General features: G+C 36.4%; 2 protein-coding genes across 2 annotated transcripts in view; both read right to left on the bottom strand.

Moving 5' to 3' along the window:
• The window catches only part of tmem131l (transmembrane 131 like), a 33,765-nt gene extending 25,345 nt beyond the window's left edge, over nt 1-8,420 (bottom strand). The window contains 3 exon segments of the mRNA XM_043239123.1: nt 4,057-4,094; nt 7,494-7,564; nt 8,255-8,420. Of these exon segments, the coding sequence (XP_043095058.1) occupies nt 4,057-4,094; nt 7,494-7,564; nt 8,255-8,363 (218 nt within the window). The 5' untranslated portion in view covers nt 8,364-8,420.
• Nucleotides 8,421-9,528: 1,108 nt separating this feature from the next.
• On the bottom strand, nt 9,529-20,647 carry mnd1 (meiotic nuclear divisions 1 homolog (S. cerevisiae)). Its single transcript, XM_043246881.1, has 8 exons — nt 20,578-20,647; nt 19,675-19,740; nt 19,472-19,529; nt 18,618-18,766; nt 17,991-18,065; nt 17,785-17,899; nt 11,377-11,421; nt 9,529-10,284 (listed from the first exon to the last, which is right to left on the bottom strand). The coding sequence occupies exons 1-8, from the start codon at nt 20,578-20,580 to the stop codon at nt 10,178-10,180; spliced, it is 618 nt and encodes a 205-aa protein (XP_043102816.1). The 5' UTR covers nt 20,581-20,647; the 3' UTR covers nt 9,529-10,177.
• Nucleotides 20,648-21,461: the final 814 nt, after the last annotated feature.

The raw sequence follows: 21,461 nt of genomic DNA, 5'->3' as shown, positions 1-21,461 counted from the left end.
TATGATTACCTTATTATCTTGATTCTTGTTTTTTAAATGCATTTTTTCTTTCTTTTTCATTTGCTGTGTGCTTTGATGAATTGGCTTTGAGTTCTCATAAAACCCTTTTACTACATAAAAAAAAATTAACCAAACAGGCCATGAAGAGCAGTCATTGTGACATCACTTCCCCCAACCATGAAAGTTTCTTGCAACAGAGAACAAATGTTCTCATGTGAGCTGGACCTTACTTGTGCGATACACATGGTGAAACATCCTGAAAGCACTACAAGATTTGAAATAGAGGACAAACAAGTAAACCTGCAGACGCAATCAAGAGGTTTCAAGAAGACAATAATATGTCTTTCGGTTATACTGCATTAAAATACCTCTTGCATTACAATGTCTCTACCTCAGTGTGAACGTATACTTAAGATTTCAACAAATCATGATATGTTCGCTTCAATCCAAAAACCCGGACTTAAATGTTTAGACGACTTGCAAAATATTGCTTCCTGAAATTCTGACGAAACTGCCTACATGTTTCTATTAATCTGTAAATCTTTAAATGGACATAACTGGGAATGTGAGATTTCCGCATCTCACAAATAGTTTGAAACACTAGTTCCTGGACTAACAGAAACAGCCTTTTTACAAAATAAGTCTCTTTTCAGATGCAACAGGACCGACTCAAAATAAAACTTACAACTTTAGAGGTTCTAGGAATCCAAGTTGTAAAATTGAAAAAAGTTCATGCGTTTTAAAATGCATTAAAATAATGAAACATTATTTATATTCTCTCCATCTTAAGAGTAATCAAACTAAATGTTTTACAGATTTATGTAACCCAAATAATTACCTTACGTAAAGCAGGTTTTATTTAATCTACCAAAATTTGGCTAATGAGCACAGTTTTTAAGTTATAAATAAATATATAAACGTTGCACACGGCTGTGCGTTGTCTTGATGGCAAATGGCTTAATGAAATAAATGCGTTTTATAAAAGGAGAAAAAACCCATCCATGAATAATTTACTAAATCTATATCTACTAAAATCCATGTGTCCTCTATAGACCTCAGACAACTGCATAACACATTCTCTTTGCTCCGCGTGCTGTAAGAGTCGGTAATCTCCGATACACAGACAGATGCCATCACAGCCACCCTGCACAAACACAAGGCCAAAGTTCAAAGAGCAAACTCTGTACACCAGCAGCATTAGTAATAGCATTACATACTCTTCACACATGTAGAACTCTTAAATAATAAGAACAAGAATGAATATGGTCCATTCCAGGTCTTCATTACGATGCAAGTGAAAATAATAATAATAATAATAATGTAACAATTTATCAGGCCCTTGCATCCTGGATGCGCCCTAGTTCTCTGTCCCATCTATGCACATTCTGTTGCTTAACACTGCATTAATGCTATCATAAGTCCAAAGCGCTGACAAGCTCAATGCCTGCTGACGTTAAAACCCCATGAGCCAATTTCCACAACAATCTTTATCTTGAGTTATACATTACAAGATAGCCTCCACATGACCTCTGTCTTTAGGGTGTACGTTTTTTTGGGTTTTGCACAGATCAATATAAAATATTCAAAACTGAGTTTAACTCTACAGCACTTTGTTTTTAATCCACAACACTGCAGAAGTAAAATATGATTTATTAAGTGTGACGCCCCCAATTCACTGTGTTTATTATTTTACATAAAAGAGATAGATGAATTTTAAATTTAAATTTTACATCCCCTTGATTCTTAGACTCGTTTTGTTTAGTGATAGACGTTCATGAGTCCCTTGTTTGTCCTGAACAGTTAAACTGTCTGCTGCTGTTCAGAAAAATCCTTCAGGTCCCACAAATTCTTCGGTTTTGCCACATTTTTTGTATGCAAACCCCTTCCATGATTTTGAAATTCATATTTGAACACGGAGGACAATTGAGGGACTCGTATGCAACTATTACAGACGGCGGGAGAAAACCTTTTAAAATTTAAGGATTAAAATGACTTATTTTGTCTTCTGGGAAACATGAAACTATCTTCTGTAGCCTCTGATGGGCAGAGATATTTATGCTAATTAAGAAAAATATACAATAATTCACATTTTGCAGATTTTGAAAGGGGGGTGTAAACTTTTGATCTCAACTTTAAATACGAGTAGTATGACTGTCTACTGTATAACAGGTTTTACCCAAATTTGGTCATTTCTGCTAATTCAAATCTCATTTTGGACCAATCAGAGTGAAGGCGTCATCTCTGCATCCTTGTTTTAAAACCTATAGTCACCCTCCGCTTCATTTAAATATGCAAGGTTTCCATAGAAACTGCAGCAAAGAATTATTCAATTATAATGCATAATTGAATCTGACCGAAGATTGTTTTTAAGAAGGCATTATTTTCTCCACTAAATGTCTTTATCTCAACATCCATGTAACCGCTCTTAGCTGTTGATACAGGAAGTGGGTCTTGTTGATGCTGCTGTGTTAAAAGCAGTCATTGTGCTTGGTGATAGTCTCTGATTAAGACTTGACCACAGAGCATGCTGTTACCCTGAGTCATGTCAAAACAATGAAAAGACAATGCGAACTATGAAACATCTGCTACAGGCAGATAGCAGAATGAGATCTAGAGAGTTAGTGACGGCTCGTCTGAGAGGATATGGCAGTGAAGAGGCAATGAAGAGAAAAACGGAAAAGTCAAAAGGTTCCAATTACTAAGAAACAAATATTTTATAGTTTATGGTGACAATAACTTTCTTAACTGGGTCAGTTTTTTTTTTCCATGCACTGCATGACAGTCAATTGCCGGATAAGTGAATGAACCGCTTCAACACTAGCCGAATTTCTGACCATTTCTTTTTTTAATGTAGATGGAATACGGCATTGAATGTGTTAAATAAAATAAGATGCAAATACAATTTCTGCAAGGCATACTAGGCAAAGCGTATTTGCATGAACTGCAATGCAAACATTTACCAAATAACTAATTTACAGGTTTGCATCAAAAAAAGCATTGTGACATGACCGAATAAACTGCTACTACCTCCCACAATTTTCTGATATGCTACTGCTCAGTATGAAGTATGGAACTTCATAGGAAGTATTTTTAAAAGTGGTGGATAAAATTAGCTTGTATTCATTTATGTGTATATATGTGCTCCCAGATATAGGTCTAAATAACTCACTAGCTTTAAAAAAAAAAAAAAAAAAAAAAACAGTGTCATCTGGTCTAATGCAGCCGATCAAATATTTTTATGTTTTGTATATCACTATTATACCCTCAGGTCTTTAGAGAGCCAACGACATATCTAAGACACATTGATCTTTGAACTTTCCCCACTTGCTACAAGTTTTCCATTTTGTGTCAATTTCTGTAAAAGTGACAATGTAGCAGACACATGAGATGTGAAAATGCTACATTTGCAAATTGTTGGAAAAAAACCACAGCTTGCATAGAAAATGTCAGCTTTGTGTATAAGGCAAACCACAGCAATAAAGGACAAACACTCATAAAACTTGCAATTGAAATACCTTGAGCTTCGGTAATGCTTGGCAGTTTGTTTTTTTGCATCTGTACCTACTCATATCTCATATCTGAAAACACCTGGAAAGCATGTGCTGCCTTGCGGGCTTGGGCTAAAATGGGTATTTTTCCATACAAACAAAATGCCAGTGAGAACTAAGCTGCTCTTATTCATATATTGCTATGGAAATGTAGTTAATAAAACAATGTATGTTGATCTTATGTCATGCCAGTCACATGAATGCAAATGTAGAGTAAACAGAAAGCTAGTGTCCTCGGGAGGCTTAGTTTTCCGTGCGATGTTGAGACAAACCAGCCCTGCCTTCAGATAAATGTTTAGAGGATGTACACAATAGACCACTGGAAATTAAATGAGATGATAAAAAGCTAAACGTTTGATAATTTAGTAAATATGTTGTGCATAACAGATTGTGCGTTTACAAAAACACATTTTCAATAACTGCACCTGAATAAATGTTACTAAAAAAAAAAACTGCAAATATTCCAGGAGAGTCTCAAAAGGATTGCGGTTTTAAGAGAAAGTCTCACCTCTCGTCTCGAGGAACATTCTCACTGTGCTCCTCGGCCTGAAAAAAAAAATATTAAAATAGATTCAGTTAGTAACAGTCAGAAATTGGATAAAATGTATAAGCAATATTTACACATTTTATCCAGCAAGGATGCATTAAACTGATCAATCATGGTTTTCAAAGAAAGAAAGAAAAAGAAAAGCAATTATTAAACACTCATAATAAGTTTTTCGCAAATCCGCATATTAGAATGATTCCACTGTGGACTGGAGTAATGGCTGCTGAAAACTGATTGCATTTTAAATGATATTAAGAAAAAAAAAAAAAAAAAGTTACTTTAAACTGAAACATTACAACATTTCACAAATCACAGACTTTTCAGAAATCAAAATAAATGTAATAAGAAATGCATTGCATTCCCTCATTTAGGGCTGCACTTTAAAAAGTGTTATCTAGAAACAGAAGCCTGTGAATTCAGAGTCCGAGTAGTTGACCTGACCTTGTTTTTAATGTAACAGTAGTGAAAGGGAACACTGTGCTGTTTCGACACATATAGCCATGCTCTTCCATAAACTGCCTGTAGCACATTATAGGCAATTTACTGAAATAGCCATCTTACCGAGAGCCTTGAAAACCACGATTACCTGACTGGTGTCTATGCACTCTGTTATAAGCAGCGTTTCCATAGGAACTATAGCCCTTCAGGCACACAATGGATGTATATGAAGGCCACTTGGCTGCCTGGTGTCAGATGACTGTTAAGTACACATTTTACAACGATTGGATGAATATGCAAACCTACTGACAAGGGGTTTCAATTAGAGTCTTCGTCTAACTAGAAAACATGCAGGTCTTCAGGGCAGTACTTACAAGCACTATCAGAATGCACTGAGTAAATGCGGCACCCATCCATCACGGGGTGAAGGAGGTTCTCTTTGGAATGCTGCAGGTCTACTCAATCACTCCTGACATCTATATTGACTACAAATGAATCAAAGTCTATTTATGGGTCTGCTTTTAGTCGGTTTTCCAACTGATGTGTTTTTTTTCTTGAAAGCGCTTTGTGCGTTTGACCTCAAATTTTGTAAGTCCAGATTATTCACGAACGAGCAGGCCAAGATCCATTTCATTTAACACATTGACGATAAAGGTTCAAAAAGCATTTTTAAATCTAATTAAAACTAAAATAGAGAACACAGCCAAACAATATGTTGTGAATAATAATATTTCATATGCTATTAATAACATGGACGTTTGAAGCTGATACAGAACATATAAGGGATACTGTAAAGAAGTATTACCCACTTTCTTAAAACTTGACCGTACCATAGCCGTCCACTTATGTAATGACCCACATCAACACATCCAGTTGCATTAAAAAAAAAAACTCAAATCTAATGGTTTAGATTTTAATTTTACTCAATTTTAGCATCAAGTAATATGGCTTTTATTAATATTTATATTATTATTTTTTTACTTTTTTTTCATTTTGTTTTAAAGTTTTAGTCATTTTGTTTCTATGTAGTTCTTTATGCATTTTTTTGTTATTTTAGTACATCAAGTTAAACAAAATGAGAAAGAGAAATGTTGCCATGGAAACTGGTTAAAAAAAAACCGATAGTCAATTTTCATGCTACTTTTTTTAAGTCAAGCAATGGTTTGGTTTCAGTATGACATTTCCATCTAGCATAAAACACGCTTACTACATAACATACTAGTACAGACTGATGCAATAAGAGTTTGCCACCTCCGTTCCTGTCAAACCAACAAACAAAGCCCCTTTAAACAAATGGAGAACTATAAATGGAATTTTCCATTCTTTGATTGCGGCCATTCTCAAGCCCCAAGACAGGTCTCTTGCACAACTGTTAACCACAAAAGTGGCAAATTGTCTGTCAACCTTTGAAGCAACAACGCTTTCTGTGCATGTTTGTGCAACATTAGCTTCCTGCCCCAAAGGAAACATGAAAAAATTCATCTTTATCATACTTGAATCAGTCTCGTGAGCCTGATCATAATAAACAAAACATCCACTACCACAAACATTCATTTGTAACTGTCCCAGGTGTTGGTTTTAAATGCCTTATACCTATGAGCAATATGTTCATTCAATTAATATTTAATAACATACTACCGTCTCTGCACAGCAACCCTTCTGTAAATGTTATGCATTTATTTTATGATCCAGTGCCTCACTATTATATTACTGTATATCTTCAGAACTCGAAGCACAGTAAAGATAGATTCCTTGTGCGTGAGATCATACTTGGCAATAAAACTCTTACTTTCTAATAACCTTCTGTAGCGATGCCCAAGTCCCAGGCCAGGAAAGTGTGGTGCTTTAACGCATCTCGTGTACAACAAACATAACTTGAAGAGTGGACCACAAACTAGCGTTATTTTAGAACCATTTACTAACATACGAAACAGTTTTTATATTTTATTTTATGCCTACATAGTTACTCAAGTTAGTTATTTTCGTGCACACACACACACACACACACACACACACACACACACATGTAAAATCACAGTGTTTTGTTTGTCTCTAGCTCTCACACAGCTTGCAATTAGACTCATTAACTGACAAACCATTAAATAAAAAATTCCACGAGGTCAAAGGTCACGACAACAGCATAAATTTCAGCTGCTGAAAAAGCACAGTTCACCCAAAAAATTAAGAGACTAAGCAGAGTTAAGCCATTTTTACTGCATCTTCTTAACATGCCATGCAAGCGAATGATTAAAACCCCTCATTTTATTTAAAAGATGTCTGGTTCGGAGCATAGCGACTTTCATTACTGGATGTAACTGCAATAAAAGTCAAACGTCAGCAAAACTCCGTGGTTACAAACAATCTTCGAAATTTGTTGCGTTGCAGCAGAAAGGAGGTCAAATCACAATTTTCATTATTTGAGTGAACTGTGCTAATAATAATAATAATAATTAGTATTAAACCATTACCAAAATGAGAATACCTAACATAGATTTTTGCAAAACGCTTCGACAATTAGATTTTAATCCTTAAAAACAATTACTTGGGAGATATATATATATATATACACACACACACACTGCTAAACCTAATTTGTGTTTAATTACTTACTCGTAAGCAATTATACAAACATGAAATGAGGTAAATCGGCTGAGAGCATATGAAACGATACAGGTCCATTCAGGATCCCAGAGCCCCACAGAAAGAGGCGTCCTGTTCCCGCCTCCACATGGAAACACATTACACCAAGCTAAATAAACACTCGCCCCGGCCATATAAGGAACTGCGTAAACCAAAACATACGATACCTACATACCAAAACGAAAGAAAGGCCTTATTTTGATGTTCGCCCCCCCTCGCAGACGCAACAATAGCACATTGCAGCACGTCCCGCACGTGCTCGCGGCTCACAACGAAGCCGAACCGTAATAAAAACGTCATGTTTTCGCGAGCTCACGTACCTGCGACGGCACGAAGAAGTCTGCGTCCTCAGCCTGCCAAACTTCAACCACGCTGGACATCTGAGTCAGAGCTTCAGGGGGGGAAAGAAGGACACAAACAGAGAGAGAATCATGCGAGGGGTTAACAACAGGCAGCACCACCGAACCCCGTCTCTAAACAAAAACACAGGACATCCGAAAACGACCCCGTAGAGCTCGGATTATCTCGCGCGCGTTAACCGATACATTTCCAGTAGTTGAGCGGCGGATGAGTTGGCGTGGATGACAAAGGCGTGAAATTGAACGGACAGGCTATTTTAGTCCAGAGCTCACGCCATGTCAACAATCCGAGCGCACGCAGCTGGAAACGCATTTAAATGCGCGTTAATGCCGTCCTAAAACGCGTGTTTTCCGCCGCGATCACCGGGCAGACGCTTAGCCCCCGAAGCCTGCGCTGAATAACAGCTGTACGGAGCTATACGGGCTTTGTAGCGTATTGCATTGACACAGGAAACCGAACAAAACCCAGTAACTTGGCCAAAAAAAAAAAGCGCAAACCGTTTTTCTTCAGATTTCAATCAAAACGTTAATCCTCGCGCAGACGGGTGAAAACCCGCGAGAAATAAATCAGATCGCGGATAGAAGCAACGGTTATTGTGCCATTTTAGCACAACGGGTGCACTTGAATACTTGTCAAATCAGCCCTCGGCAGTTCCTCCGACATTTTCGCAGTCGCGCTGCATTCGTGGACTAAATAAATAAGAGCGATCTGTCCCCCGCACCTTCAAACTGAGCTCCTCCGTGCTGGATGTACGGCAGTAACAGCTGTAGGAGTCGCAGAAGGACATTAATCCATGTTTTTCTGTGCGTGAAGTCCCTTTGGCTCGCCATGCTGGCTGTGCTGAGCTCCCTGGCTTGACTTCTTTCTCTTTCTCTCTCACACCCTCCCTCCCTGCTCTCTCTCTCTCTCTCTCTCTCTCTCTCTCTCTCTCTCTCTCTCTCTCTCTCTCTCTCTCTCTCTCTCTCTCTCTCTCAGCACGTAAGGGCGCCCACTAGAGGCAGACTCAACGACTGCAACGATCGTTGTTTGCCGTTTTGTCGCGACGACGGTGCTGTTTTAAATGGGAAGAGATAATCCACTCGTACTTTTAAGATCACAGTCGCAACACTGGGATATTTCTACAACAGGCTCTACACAAATAGACGGAAGGAGGCGAACCTCTAAAATGTTCTGTGTTTATCTCAGTCTATGAACAAAATGATTTCTTAAAATATCTTACTCAAGGTTATCTTTACTGGATCCGATGTGCTGTATTATTGATTAATAGAACGTCTTTAAAATTAACATTAACAAACCATGTGTAACTCCAAATCACATCTTTTATATATGGCCAGTTCAAATACAATTAATTGTGTATTTTTTTTTTTTTACAACTCAACACTAAGCTTTCTACACACTTAAAATTGTTCACTTGTGTGCTTATTGATAAACCTATTTTACATAGTTTCACTTATTCAGGAATTACTCATATTTTAATACTGCAAATCAATATTACCGTGTTTCAATAGACAAAAACATGTAAAACTTGGAAACTAACGCTATCAATAAATAATAATAATAATAAATGATGTTTCCATTCAACACATATTTGCAGTCCAGGTGTTTTTTTTTTCACCTGGCCCCTCAGACTTGATGCACACGTAGGTTTCTAGATTGACGGCACCAACAGGAACCGACATCTTTATAATAAAATGAGCCAACTGGCAACCCGGGGTGCTGAAATACAACTGAGTAAACTGACCGTGGACGAGTTACAACGACCAAAACAAACACAGACACTCCGTCCCGGAAGGAACATTTTTAAAGGAGAAAAACTGACCGCATTCTTTTAATAGATAAACAAGTACGTTAACTTTGAATGTTTCTTAAATATCTGCAAACATACGGTATTTTTATGCTTTAGTAGAGTCAGAATGCATATGATTTAACAATGCTGCATTACCATTAAATATGTAGTATTATAGAGCAGGACAAAATGTTTCATTACAAACAATGTGCTTGATAACTGTACATTTATTAAACCATATCACACAAAGTCATTGAAAAAGCCATTTTTTCATATTTACAAGATACATGTGCACAAAACAATATATATATATAAACAGAAAAAAGAAACCTGACCTGAACATATAACATTACATCATAACACATCCTACTTCATAAAGAACCAAATGTATCCTTGCAACATACTTTTTTTGTCTACAAACAATTGTTACCTTCTTTAACTCTAACCTGTGATTCATTTCCTTGAATTGACCTTTGATGTGCAGCTCCATTTATCATCCCAGCAGTATCTGCAAGGTTTGGTTTCTCTATCAACAGGTGTCCAAGCAGTCAGTGTGGTTATAGGGTGCATCTCTGGGCGGCCAAGGGTTAACACAACACCTTCTCCGCTTACACACCGGGAGCAGATTTACCCTTTTTACCCGGACAAATCAATCTGAAAGTTTTGCTTGTAGCAGACAAGGTTAAATTTCTAGGGTGGGGCGCCGCTGACAATGTACTCCGCACTTTTCACGATGTAAGTCAGTCACAGCTGTTTCTCAAACATACAGAACTGATAACAAACAGAAATCTAACTGAGCTAATACAATAAACCTTACTGACTGTGCAGATTTGAAAACAATCATAAGATCCGTTTCGGTCAGTTAATGTAGTCAAAGTCCTCTGGTATTCCGAAAGCTTTGTCCAAGCTGCTGTTCTCAAAGCCGAACTTCTTCTTTGCCCAGGATTTGATTGCAAAAACATTATCTGCAAAAGAATGATCGTGAAACACGGACCACACATAAGATGCAAAAATGAGGAATTATGAGAAATGTCATTAATAATTATGCAGGCAAAAGCATAGTTGAGTACAATCATAAATAGAAGAGGCATTGCTTTTAATATAATTTTTACAGGAACAAAAATAGTTTCATTTCTGTGGGTCACAGCTGATAGCTTGCTATGGCATGGCATGTGCACAGGTTAAGTTATTGAAGGCACTTTAAAATTGCTCGCACTATTGTGAATCTGCTAAATAATATACTGCATTAAATCCACTGATATTATCAGGTTGGTGTGAGGGGTTGCCTTTACGGGAAAGGTACAGTAAATCATCTCCTTACACAAACCTTTCCATCTATGAGATCACTCGGTAATATAGAGAAACCTACATGTGTTTGCGCTTGCCCAGTCTAGAGTGTACGTTGTGTTTGACTCTTGGCTGAAATCTGATCTGTTAAATGTAAACAGACCATTAAAACCTTGCCATTTAGCATGTCTGCTGTGTTCCCAAACATGTCTGCGCCAAAGGTTTTCATGCACCGCTCATCTGAGACCACTTTTGTAGTTACGTTGACAGCGCACAAAAAGGAATTTTCCTCCAGAAGTTAAGTGGTGTGCATGTCTGTGTCTGCTGCATTCCAAAAAAAAATGCCTGGGAACAACCAGGGGCTTGCATTGCACTGCCTGAGTCGAGAGTTATAAAAACACGCCAACAAGTTCATTTTACTCTGCCACAAACAAGACTGGAACTTGGAACTGGACCTGGGCCATGGTATCAAAGTCAACAAAGCAGCTGCATCGCACCAACATTTGCGAACGGCATTACGACCAGATATTCGTTTTTCACAGCACTGCGCAGGATCTTTTTGGTTTGCTTGGATGAATGAAAAACTATGTTCTAGAGAGAATCTAAGATCAACATACATGGACTGACATTAGCCTGATCTGACGAAACTGGATTGTCAGGATTGTCTGTGGCCTACATTTCAGAATCTTTTGTGGACGCGTCACATGACATTATCAAAGAAAATAATTGGTTTGGGATTTGTTGAGGTGTGAGGCATGCAAACAACTCACCTGTCCACCTGGACACGGCCTCTTTTGCTGTAATGTTGGCCTTACCTGGAAAAATTATAAGTATTTTAACAGGTCAGATTAACATCGAGAAGTCTAGTGTTTGTTTATGCAGTTTATCTTTTGATGGAAGTATCATTCAAATCTAGTTAATAATTAATCAGGTCATATTCATTCATTTCAGTGTTTTAAAATGTTATTAAAAAGGTGATCAAATTTTTTATTTCATGAAAATGACATTAATGAACATTCAACCAAATGAATTGAAAAAAACTGTAATATTGTCAAATATTATTATTTTAGTTGATGAAAATAAATCAATTTTACAAGCATTTAAGTTCAAGTTCATCAGTGCATTCGCATAATTTCATGCAGAAGTTGTGTTACTATGCAAACCTTTTGTATTTGCCTTAATAATCTCATTCGTCGATTTCTTAGAACATAAATGTACAAAAACTGTGACATAAATGTGACAAAACTGGCACACTGACATCAACTTTGGACTCCGTAAAACCGAGCCACTTGAAGCCCAATAGACAGTTGTACGTCATGCTAGCTATTAAGTCTAAAGATTTTCTTCTAAGACAGTTAGCAGACCCACTCTGATATATAATCCATCATACTGAATGTGCTGCCCAGACCACTTCAATTTCAGAGCTAGATTAGCAAATGCTCAAAAGTCATTCCAAGGCCTTGGATCAAATCCAATCTGGGAAAACGCAGATCAATCTGTAATCTTAATGACTTGCGTTCTCTCTGTTCATACTGACTTGACAGGAGCAGATGCATGACACTGCAGAGCTCCAGTGCAATAGAACGGGTCAGGAGGTGAATGGAAATCATTTTGGGTAGTGCTTAAACAAAGGACTCTCCAAAGACACAACTCTGGGGAAAGAATGACCCCTTTCCACAGACAAAAAAACACTACAACAATAGAAGCCAGTTCAATTCTTGATTAAAAAAAAAATACTAATACCATAATGAACCCATCTATTTAAAGTTCTAAGAAAGTATACACTTCTGCAATGTGAGAAGAATATAATACTCTGATTGCTTTTAAACACTTGACACCACGGTTAAACTGAATCCTGTGTACTGTATTCCACTCTGGTACTGTTGACTGTTTATGCAACGCAGTGTTTCTGTTACTATCCAAAGCATGTAAATATGAGGCACACGACTGAGAGTGTGTTGCTAGGCATCTAGCGTAACATTTTAACACTTTATCATTTCCCACCGCATAAGTTTAGCACCACAATCAGGGTTAGCACCGCAGCGTGTCAGAACACCAGTTAAAAAACAGCGCTAATCCAGCTTCTACACAAGTGTGAAACGTTGCTCTACCCGGGGTTAAAACAGGGTTAAGTAGGATGATAACCCGTAGTTAAGCACAGTATGAAAAGCCTCAGTCAGTGTTTCCTACACTATTCAGTATCGCTGTTATTGAATATTAAAGTTGAATATGAGGTTGTGTTATGTTGCTAACAAGACCATTTTGTGTACTTGGTGTAATGCAACGTGTTTATGCTGTTTAAGTTTAATAAAAAACACACATTGTTTTCTCCTCTGAGCCCCGCCTTCCTCAAAAGGTTGATCTGTATAAAGCTCATTGTTCTAAAAAAAAAAAAAAAAAGATGAGCCCTGATTGGCCAGCTATCCAGTGCATTTCTCAAAGTGGAGCCATGTTTAAACAAGCTATTTTAGGAGGGTGTACAAGCCAAAACTTTCATAAAGAATATCTCTTCGGTCTTTCACATTTTGCAGATCTTGTTTGTGCAAGATGTAAAAGAAAAAAATTGAGAAAGGAAAATTTGAAATTGCGTCATATGACCCCTTTAACAGTAAAAAAAAAAATACATCAAAAAAACACATGAACCAGAGTTGACTCTTCAGATAGTTTTTTTGTAGTGAATCCAAAACCAGCCCTGACCTATTGCCAAATGAGCTGGGTCATTTTAGTGGATCGGTCATAATGATTGTTATGAGCTAGTTCATTTTAGTTCATATTTTCATTTTTGTGTAAATTAAAATATAATTTGTTTCAATGAATTATAATCATACAGCGCACCAAATATATTTGATTGACTGATTATTTAAGTGACCTCTTTATCTTTTTTTGTAGTTAATGTAGTTTTGTGAGCGGCACTGATAAATTAGCTTTTATTAGCACATCCATAAAGTGTGATGACAGCACTGCCATGTTCAAGACCCCAGAGGTAATCAGGGTTAAGTGTACCGCTCGAGGCACGATATCAGCAGCCCTCTGGTACTGACCCGACTGGGACAGCATCCCTGTAATAACTGGCACCGAGCCCTCACTCACTAAAGCAGAAAAAATAAAACCTTCAAGATAAATTAGGTTTCTCTTGAATACGCAGGACTGTGAAGTCTCTTTAATGCAGTTTTGATTAATGCATAAGTAAAGAACCTTGACAGGGCGATCATCACCTTGAAGGAATTTATTTTGCGATAATGTCTGACTGAACATGCTCAGCTCGATATATGGCTACTTAGCAAATAAATAAATACATAGACATGAAATATTGATGAGTTATTGAACATTTGGAGGAAAAAAAACTAAAAAACTAAAAGAATAGCTGAATGTCCAGAGACAGTGAACAAAATCTCATCTTTGAATACAATCAGCCTGACAGGTGCTTATTGTGTGATAATGACAATTTATCATTAAACTTTTTAATTATGAAACTTTTTAAATTAACTGACATAATCATGTTGGATATTTTAAAAATATTAGCATAATTATGCCCTCCACTAGTTGTTGATGATGTTAAAACTTCAGCCTTCATCACAGGAAAAAATCTTCCTGTAGAAAACTGCTATTTTAAATGATAATAAAATTTGGATGGATAAAGTTTAAAATACTTTTTTTCAAAAACATTTTATAGATCGGACCCAGACTTTTGGATGGTAGTGTATATAACAATATATGATCTGTTTCATGTCCTTGATTGCAATAATTATTCATTAATATCTGACCCCTAAATGCTGCAAATGACCAATCAGAATCAAGCATTCCACCAAACTGTCAAATAAGATAACGGCTCACGCCAAGGGTGCTATAAAACGTGCACTAATTTATTCATTCGTCGCGTGTCGTCCTTGAACATCCTCTATAGCAACACAACAAGATGCAAGCTATGAATAAATTAATAAAGTGTACAACTGCCATAGCCATTACTAACACGCTAAGACACAAGAGAAATCTACTTCTAATGTTACTAGCACCAGTGCACAAATTCTAAACGGGGATCACGATCCCTGCGCCGACCGTCTATGCAAATGTTTTTTCTGTTGACTCAGAATCGTGTGAGAATGGTGCTCCTTGCTTTTCTGTTACACATATTTCAGAACATAGTACCTCAGGGAGATGCAACAGTTCAGATCGCCTAGAAGCCGATTCTAAAAGTGATTAAAATACACATAACAACAAATCCCAAGAGGCAGAAAAAGCAAGTATTTCAGCAGGGACTACTGACATTTTCACAGCATTTAAACTGGAGGGGTTGTTAGAGAGACGGAGCTGCAGGGATGGGGTGATGAACGAGGTGGATGATGTAAAGAGAGGTTACAAATGTTATTTTCTCTCAAGAGACGTGAGTCATTATCTCCACCAGCGCCTGAGAGAGATGATTATTCACGGCTGATCGCAGAACTGTCTGGAGAGGATCACAGAACGTTCAGAGCTGAACTTGTCTGGAAATGTGCGATAGGTCAGGAATATTATAACAAGGCACTGAACATTCGGGTAGAACTTAAGCTGTATGCTACAAGGTATCTACAGTTTAGGGTTTTTTTCCAAATCAAATTCAAGACATGAAATTTAGCACCATATGAAAGTGTTCTGAAATATTTCTGAAAACGACCTATCATGAAGTGTATAACAGTTCTAAGTGAATGAAAACATCCTGCAAACTTTTAAATCTGGAAGCTCACCATGTATAAAGTTGTCTCTCAAAAGAAGTCGACTCTGAATCGTTGAAACGAGTCCCAAGCCATTTCACGTTGACGTCTAAGTGAAACATTAACATACTGCCTGCAAGGACTGCACGATTCTTGCTAAAATGTGAATCATTTTTTTCCATGAGAATTGAGATCCTGATTCTCCAACATGATTCTCATTTTTCAACAAAATGTACTGCACTCATGTATTGCACCAGTGCTGGAATATCAAAAAAATAGTGTATTTACTTTATTTTAGACCCCTTACAGTGAAATTTAAAAGCTTTTAACAAAAGTTGTTGAACATAAGAGAAAGTTAAAAAGTAAAAAAAAATAAATAAAAATAACTAAATAAAACCTGTGCTTTTTGCTCCAATTGGCACAGAACACTGAATTCTGGCACAGAATGTAGAGATTAGCGGTCGGTGGTAAGGCCAAAAGTAGACTACACTTCAGCTGTCCGCATGAAGACAATTTTTTAAAGACTGCGTGGACGGGCATATAACATGTACAATGTACAAAGTGAATGTTAGGACAACGCAAGTCAAGCAGGTGGTACTGCGCATGTGTCGAGCACGTTCATCTGCAAACATCTGCGGTTGAGTATACTTTGAAAGCTGTGCTCATGTGGTTGTGCACAAAACTGAAAAGAACGCAAAAAGTGACGTATATCTGGGTCTACACGCGGCCAGGAGATGAGAAAAGTGATTGAGATGTTTGATTGATCTGTGAACTAATAGTCTTTTATTATTGTATGAGTGTGACCAATAAAAAGTGAGTGCAGCATGGTCTGAATGAAATACATGGAAGTGAACCGCCTTCATTTAGAAATGAGATCGGATTTATCTATGAATCAATTTTTACCTGGGAAAACTTGATTTTTAGGTTAGTCTGGATTAAAACGCAAATTCATTCTTTGCCAGTAGGTGCCTCTTTCAGAGCTTCAAATGAAATCAACCAATCACCGGAGGGGTTTCGAGGAAGTAAACGGTTAATGTTCTAATACATAAATGCATACAAATTAGTTGTTGACTTAAAAAAAGATGTGTTGATAACAATTTAGAATAGTGAACACTTCACTATTAACAGTGTTTTTTTTCTCTCAATAAAGAGTTAAGTTTAAGCCTAAATTGTTAATTTTAGGCACAGAGTAAGATTATGGATGTAGAAAAAGGCATTAATATGTGCTTAATTAGTATTACTATTCTAGTAATATACATACAAATAAGCAACTGGTTAACAGATCCAAAAATAAAGTTGAACTGATTTTTGGTATCACTACAGTCATCACAACACCATGTCTTCAGAAACGCATCGCCTTCAAGTGAACTTCATGACAATCACGGTGAGGCTTCAGACCCGCTGTGAGCAATGTTTCCCTGCTTATGCAGAATTATGTGAAGAGAGATGCTGATTCTTTATTGTGTGCTACTCGCTCCCAGGTGCCTTGTCAGAATAATGCAGATGATTGCGTTACAAAAATTTGCAGCTGAAAAAATGCAAACAGAGGATCTTTGCAATGGAAAACAAACTAAATGCGGCAATGACATCCCGCCGGGTTCTTAGTATTAATTTGTGCAGGACGCCTCAGTGACAGAAGGTAGATAAGCACAGATCATGCTTTTGGGAGACCTAACCAGGGCTGATGTTTCAGACATTATGAGAGTCACGGGGATGTAGTTGTGAAATCAATTTAAGATTGATGTCATTAAGAAACATCAGAATTTCCTCTTTAAAGACAAGGCTATGAGACATGAATAAAAAGGAAGAACACAGTAACAAACAATGTACTTGATAATCATCAAAATCAAGCACTTTAGACCAGCTGAAATTAATTTTACACACAGCACAGACTTCAGATGATCTAACCGCTTAATTCACTAAAAGTGTTGCAAAGTTCATGGAATTAACTATGTGTTAAATATTTAAAGACCTTTTGAAATTATATACATGTATACACTGAATGCCAGTGCTACATGAAAAATACTAATAACAGACTAGGATATGCTATACTTGTTACTTCCTGTGTTTCACTGCTGTTTTTCTAATAATTTACTTCAACTCTATATATTCATTCAACTATAAATGCAATCTCTAAAAAACATGGTGATGTTGGATTTAGCAGCTCTGCGGTCAGCATACAGCCTAAAGCAAACCACTCTGAAATAGACCAGCTACTTTCAACTGCTTGCGAGCATGCAGTGCTAAGAATAAATGTGTTTGTGCAAACTCCATCTGGAGGGTAAAATGTGAACTACTTAGTTCCTCTACGCTAATTATCAGTGTTTTGTTATTGTTTATATGCACTTATAGTTTTGCTCATATTTTCATTTGAACTTTTTAGTCATTTTGTTGTGCTTTTTTATTTGAATAAATTGAAGTATTATTTTTTTATTTTCGTTTAATTTCAATTAGTAAAACTATGCATACAAATCTGTGTGGTTTACTCACGTATCTCTTCCACCACCTCTGGATCACATTCTTTGTACTTCTCCAGCTCAGCCTTTAGCTGATCTCTCTGATGTTTCAACGCTGCGAGCTCCTTCAGGAGGTTCTCTCTCTCCTCCTAACACACACACACACAAGCCATGGTCAGACGGGACCCACAGACATTAGAGCTGTACAGTAATGTAGTTCAGAGAGAAGCGAACGCGCACGTTAACTTCACGTCCCACTTTGGCTCTGTCAACGGCTTGCTGAAGGGCTTTTTTGCGCTGATTCCCGTCTTCATTCTACACAGAAAGGAAAATGAATCGAATGTCTCTTGCCTCTTCCTCAGAACAGAAAGAGGTGTCAAATCATGGGTGTCAAAGGAAGCAACATTATGGAAAGAGGACTTGTAATTTAGCCAGGAGCAAAAAAAAAACATACAATACAAACATGCATCTTTTCCCTTCACAAGGCGATTACTTGTGGACTAATGTGATGTTTTTAATCAGCCGTTTACACTCATTTCAAAGGCAACCATTCACTGCAAAGCAATCGTTTTAATTTTTTTTTTATCTGTTCATATGAAAAATAAACAGATCTATACATGCTGGATGGCCTGAGGATGAGTACATTTTCAGAAAATGTTGTTTTTTAAGTTAATTATTCTTTTAAAAGAAATAAAGTTAAATACATTGTATTTAATGTAGACATCAATATCCCATGTCATAAAACCTGAAACAGTGTTACCATATTTTTAAAGGTTAAAGGTTTTATTTTTTAAAACTTTTTTTTACAGTTTTATTAAGTCAACTGTCATACATCCAGTGTGAGATACCAAGAAGAGATGCCCTCACTTGTCTTTCCAGTTCCTCTAATCTGCGTTTACGGGCGTGCAGGGCTTTACTAGGAAACGCCCAGTAATAGTTGGAGGTGCCCACCCTCTCAGTGTCCACCATGTTATCATCCACCAGACTCTGCAACACCTCTTTCACTGACATAGGAGCTGAAAAAGAGATTAAGCATGAGCAAAAATAAGCATTTGGTTGTCTGTGTAGTTTTGACACTGCAAAATAAAATAGATGATGCTTTGTTGAAATCTGTTTTGCGTCACATGACTGTATAAAAACAAAAAAAAAAGCTGTTATTGTATTGTAACAGCAGTTTTCGGAAAGCAAAAAATGTTTTTTTAATGAACTGAAAACATATCGTACAAACATAAGCTATGTAAAGGTAGCCTTTCCTCCATTGACATTCATTTAATAACTGTTCTCTGCTGTTTGTATGCTTTTTTTAATCCTGGATGCTTGTCTTAAAAGAGCTCTGAGAGATATATGTGCTGATACGCACAGCCTTTTTAACGTCATGCCAGTTTTTTAATTATTATTATTATTTTACCCGACAAGACAAACATTTCAGCATCATTATTAGATACTTATAAAGCTCTAGGGCAGAACTTTTCTGAATTTCAGGTCAACAGGCCCGCTTTCCTGTCTATTTATACAACTAGGTTAGTCATATTGGCCCCTCGTCTGGAAATCCTCTGCATTCAATCCAAATCAAACAGGCAAGGATCAGTTTTCTGATGATTATTATTACATACGTTCCATAAAAAATGTGCAAGGACATTTAGAGCTCCCTCTATCTGTGACATTGGTTTATCGGTGTCAGGAGCATTAACTAAAAGGCATTATGGGTTAATAAAACTTACTGATTCCTTTGGATTTGGGGGCAATTTTTTCTATGTCTTTCAGCTGGAACACATCTTTCTGGAAGGGGAGAAATGATCTTAATTAATCTTATGCACCAAAGTTACAGATAATAACAAACTACTAGAGAACTGTGTCAGACAAGGACACAATCACACATTAGCTTAATGGATGAGAATAAGAATCTGAAAGCATGCATACTTACAGTTTCAAAAAATATTTCCATCATACGACTTCTTTTCTCTTCCAAGCTAAGGCCTTTCTTTTTAGACTGTGAAAATACAAACATTTGCATTAATAAGATGAATACAGTTCTGCAAATAAATAACTTAAAACTAATTCAGCTGTCACTACTGAATAGGTCTGGTGCTTTTATATATTATTAACCGTTTAGTATTAAACATTTCATAGAAAAAAGTGGAGATAGTGGTAAAAAACGTTATTATTTTAGACTGTTAAATAGTGATAGTAACAGAATATTAAATAGTTCAAAATGATTTTGCTTAAATTGACTGAGGATTGAACCTGCAAATATAATTAATTGATTTATTAATGTAACATTGAAATAGATGATATTCTTACATGTTTAAATATTGTCATTTTTATTTATTTTAACCTATTATATGATTTAGTTTTACATTTCTGTCTCTTGTTCAAACAGACTGCTTCATACCAAAATTCTAATATTTAAATTTAATAGGACTTACAGGACGACTGGCTTTAATATTATTATTATTATTATTATTATTATTGACTGTCATAAATGTGAGCGTGTTAATAAAAGGCTGCAAAAGTTGGAAGCGCTTAAAAAATAAACTCGGCTGTTGTCAGAACACAACAGTAATGTTTATTTAAAAGTAATGTTTATTTAAAAAAAAAACGTTTTGAACGCTGATTATATTTGTTGTTCTATATGTATGAAGCGTTGTATTATGGTCTGAGGACAGGGGTTTATAGATGTAATGAGTGGCATCATGTCGATAAGTTAATTTTAAACGAAACAGTTTGTGTTAATAACATTCTAGCGCGTGCTCATCATATAAGCGCCATTCTCTAAAAACAGTAATAGAAGCAACAGAATTATTAAAAATAAAAATCACGCTCTCACCATGTCTGACAACTCCAGTTAAACTCGATATTGGCGCGAGATGGGGAGGAACTCTCACTGCGCATGCGTGGATCTAAGGCGCATGCGCGCCACTACGTTTCTTCTCTGATCTTAGGACGTGGTAGATTCGCAACAATATACTTTAGTTTGAATATTAAAATATTCATTATGTAGTTATTTTATAAATGTTTTAGCGTTTAGTGTGTCTAAATTCGTCTTCATTTAATGACTGCATAGCAATACACCAACAAGATCAGGAAGCCAGGAAGAATAGCCACCACTTTAGCTGCTAATGGGGATCCAGAAAGAGAAATAAATAAACAATCAAAGGATCTAAAAAATGGGCTCCTCTACATTTGTACGATTTTAGAAGTGGTTGTAGATACGGCTGATGTTAATCTAATATAGGCTAGCACAAAACAAGTTATTTTTACAGAATGTGTATATATTTATATGGTACATGGGCTTCTGAAGATTCATGACTCAGTCTTTTGCTATATGTGTCATAGATGTTGTAAGGCAGGCTTGTAAGGCAGGCGAAATATATTTTTACACAGTAGACATAAAATAGGTCTATATATATATATATATATATATATATATATATATATATATATATATATATATATATATATATATATATATATATTCATATGTTTTGAGTATTTCATTTTAAATACATGTCTATTTTTTATATACTTAATATCATCATGTTGGGTTTTAGGATGGATATAACATACTGTATAACCGAAAATGTATTACATACATACATAAACAATAAAAATAATTTTTTATTGTTTTTGTTCTTTCCTTATATGACAATATATTTCAAATTTAATGTATTTAAAAACATTACATGTGGGGTTAATTAATTTGCAATATTT

The sequence above is a fragment of the Puntigrus tetrazona genome, chromosome 1, assembly GCF_018831695.1.
Source record: "Puntigrus tetrazona isolate hp1 chromosome 1, ASM1883169v1, whole genome shotgun sequence".
NCBI lineage: Eukaryota > Metazoa > Chordata > Actinopteri > Cypriniformes > Cyprinidae > Puntigrus > Puntigrus tetrazona.
This window is presented reverse-complemented; position numbering and strand designations above follow the sequence as displayed.

Coding starts and splice junctions, on each gene's coding strand:
- mnd1 (XM_043246881.1), bottom strand. Junction 18,066..18,617: donor TAGAGGAACTGGAAAGACAA/GTGAGGGCATCT, acceptor CTTTCTGTGTAG/AATGAAGACGGGAATCAGCG. Junction 10,285..11,376: donor GGCCGTGTCCAGGTGGACAG/GTGAGTTGTTTG, acceptor ATTCTTTTGCAG/ATAATGTTTTTGCAATCAAA.